Source organism: Diaphorina citri, unplaced genomic scaffold (assembly GCF_000475195.1).
Source record: "Diaphorina citri unplaced genomic scaffold, Diaci psyllid genome assembly version 1.1 scaffold2206, whole genome shotgun sequence".
NCBI classification, from domain to species: Eukaryota; Metazoa; Arthropoda; class Insecta; order Hemiptera; family Psyllidae; genus Diaphorina; species Diaphorina citri.
The window spans coordinates 6619-10158 of record NW_007379631.1 but is presented as its reverse complement, the minus strand read 5'-3'; the positions used below and the strand labels follow the sequence as shown (position 1 = coordinate 10158).

The window sequence follows — 3540 nt, the reverse complement described above, 5'->3', positions numbered from 1 at the left end:
CTAACACACTGTCACGTCACGTTGTTTCCCAATATCTCCTACGCTTCTAGGTAATACTATACTTTCTATCTACATCTATTCCTTCACCTTCCTCTTTTCTTTCTACTTGTATTAAGAAAGCGCCTACACGGTTGTGACGTATATGGTGTAGACCTGTAGAGTGTAAAGCTGTAGGGGTCTGAAGGTACGAAGGGCGTCAAAGACACATAGGTAGGTAGGTATGAAGGAAAGGTGATAGGTAGGTAAGAAGGAAGGAAAGGTAATAGGTAGGTAGTGTATGGGTATAGGAACTGTATAATATAAACAGGAGATATACATAGGTATAGCTATGTAGCTAGGTAGGGTGCAGAAAGGATACGCATATACAATGGGAGGGTGTATAATATTACAAATTACAAAGGACTCTTTTGTATTTTGCAACGAAGCGCGAGAGTAGATTTTTTCCCATCAATGAAAAAAAAAAAAAAAATCCCATCAATGGAAAACCACTTCATTTTGAGGTCTATTGAGAAAAAAGGGGAGGAGTAGAGAGGCATAATAAATTAATAATGATTATCACCTCAATCCTCTAGTGGAGTTGTGGAAGGGCTTAGTGGTTGTGTGAAAGACCTCATGAGTGAGAAACCTGCTACTTAAAGCAAAGCCACAGGAAGAGGAAACAAGCGGGGCCCGTCCCTCCGGGAATTTTTCGATCTTGGAGAAAATCAGTATTTATGTACCTACATATTTTATTTAATATTCAGTTTATTATTATTCGTGTAATGATTTAAACCGCCTTAACATAATAATAATGTAAGTACATGAGGGCAGTATTGACCAATGGCAAAAAATTGTAATGAAAGAGGCTCAAATTTTTTTTTTTTTTTTTTTTTTTTTTTTTTTTTTTTTTTTTTTTTTTTTTTTTTTTTTTTTTAATGGCAATGCGGTAATGGCGCTGGTCATGAGCGATCAATGTTCAGTTGTGTCCTTATCACCAGATACTCCCGACCTTTTTACTTTTCTTTTTAAGTTTTACCGTTCGTCGTTCGTGCCACCTTATTAATTTGTTCTTAAAGATCAGTTGCGCTTACTTGGGTGATGTTTCAAAGTCATAGAGCAGGAAAAATAAGGAAGAACTGAATTTTTCTTTTTCTTCTACGACTTCTAGATACCGAGATAAATCGATTAAAAAAAATACCGGTAAATCGTGAAGTTTGACGTCACGGCATATGCTCCCGTAGGTGATGACGTCATAATTCAAGACTCCCGCTTTGTTTGTTTGTGCGCAAGCGTTTCTGCGCATTTTGACGTGAAATCTGACGTCACAACTATTTGAACTTTTTCATTAGAACTGCAATTAGAAATTGAATTTTCGACCTTTTAAAGTTACTTTTTCTGAGTTTTGACCTCAGATTTGGATTTTTCACATTTTACGTATAGGAATCGACCTTTTATTTTTTATTAATAATATTTTCCCAATTGCAACTCCTCCATTCTTACCCCAAGGTGGGAATTTGGGAATCGGAATTTACCTGTACTCTGGCTTCGCTTAGGTCGAGGCGACTTGCCAAATCTTCCCTGGTGAACACGTCCGGATATTGCGTCTTGTCAAATGCTCTCTCCAACTGGTGCAGCTGATATGTGGTGAACGTGGTACGCGAACGGCGAATCTTACGCGGTTTGTTGGCACTGCCTGGGGGAAAAAAATAGAAAAACATGTCGAACTATGTCAAAAACTAAAAACGATTCGACTATTTCGACATCGATTAAATTATCGATTGTTTACCCACATAAACCCATGTATTAAAACTTCTCCCTTAACATGAGATACAGACTCTTTAATTCTTGGTATTTTTTCATCAAGAAATAGCGAAATTTCATTCAGACTCAGAAGCTTTCTTCCAGATAATCATTGAAAATACACAAGTGGTCCATGGCAGCAAGTGTGGTGGTGCCATCACTCCCAAATGGCCTCTATGTTACCTCTGTGTTACAGAGGGACATAATAAAATACGACCATACTTTCTTACTACTTTAGTAATCTTTATAAATAAAATTGTAGAATGCTGTTTGTAAATTGAAGTTGTTGCTGGGTACTGGGCTTAACTAAAAACTTCGACCTCACTTTTGATAAAATACGACCATACTTTCTTACTACTTTAGTAATCTTTATAAATAAAATTGTAGAATGCTGTTTGTAAATTGAAGTTGTTGCTGGCTTAACTAAAAACTTCGACCTCACTTTCTTTCGATCAGTTCTTACCTCCGCCCCTCTCGCCCAGGTCGGCCATTTTGTTGCCGTGGTTACCGTAGTCATAGCTGCTGGCGTTAGAGGCGCTGTCATCGTTAATTTCAAGGTCATTGCTAATCTCAAGGTCATTGTTAATCTCAAGGTCGTTGGGGTCCGTATTGTCCAGATGGTTGAGGTTATGGCTTATCGGGTCTAGCCTGTTGCTATCCGTGTGATGGGAGTCTGAGTGGAGATCTGAAACAAGAATAGAATAGAATAGTAGTAGGTAATAGTAATTTGTCTGGCTGGGGGATATTAAACAGGGGTAGACCAGCTTAGGGTGCTCGCAGAACGAGGAATTCAAGATGAAGCATATTCAGGCGAAACATCCGGAAACAATTCAGACGAAAATCCAGAAAGAAGCGCACGCAGAACGAGGTTGAATTTTCCAGATTTCCAAGCTGATCATTGAAACCCATTGAATTTGCCTCAAAAACAAAATATTTTGTTATTGAAATTTTTTCCTGAAACATTGTTTCTGAAATTTATCTCGAATCTTCGGAATGCTTCGTTCTGCGCGGTCTCATAAGAATGTGTAAAATCCGATTACAATGACAGAACTTCTGCGGTCACTTAACATTCTCCATTAAATGTGTCTGGCGGGTGTGAAAACCTTTTCACTTAAGATTAAAACCAGGACATTCTAGACATTTTTGTCCTAACAAGGAGTTGGGATGAACAATGAGGCATTACTTCTGGGGAAAGAAGAACCGTTTCCAGGAAATCAAGAAGAAAACTTCTGATTCCGGGAAAGCAGAAAAACTTGTGCTGATTCCGAGAAACCAGAACACCTTTCATAAACCTTCATAAATTAGGTAAACAAAGGCTAGAAGACAGTATCTATAGGGTGGGACCTTAGCCAGCTATTAAAATTCTGGTAAGATAAATAATTTTACAGGGTGATTCAAAAAACAATATAACATATACTTACCTAGGTACACATAGGAACAACATAGGACACATAGGAAATACAGACAAAGGAAAGATCGTCGAGTTAAAACTTACAACTCACATCGTTCATTCATCAAAGTTAATCAACTTACTATGTGTTATTTCAACATAGTTTTATCAACTATTATTTCACGCCTTAGCACAATCAAGGAGGCCATTGTAAAAGTTAGTGACAAGCCCAAGTCACCTTGTCTTATAATCTCATCCCTTCCCCCCCCCTCCTTACTCCTCTTTCTCCTTCCTCCCTTATTCGTATTCTTCCTCCTTCCCTTCTTCTTCCTCCTTCGCCTTCTCCCTCTCCTTCTCTCTTTCTCTCTTCT

The 3540-nt window shown here is 38.2% G+C and overlaps 1 protein-coding gene across 1 annotated transcript; it reads right to left on the bottom strand.

The window, feature by feature from the left end:
* Nucleotides 1-1475: 1475 nt before the first annotated feature.
* LOC103518484 (aristaless homeobox protein-like) lies at nt 1476-2579 on the bottom strand (the record flags this gene model as incomplete). The annotated part of the gene is made up of 2 exons (XM_008483551.3): nt 1476-1672; nt 2243-2579. Coding segments are annotated over 2 exons (534 nt in total), but the record flags the coding sequence as incomplete, so codon positions are not given.
* Between the last annotated feature and the right edge of the window lie 961 nt (nt 2580-3540).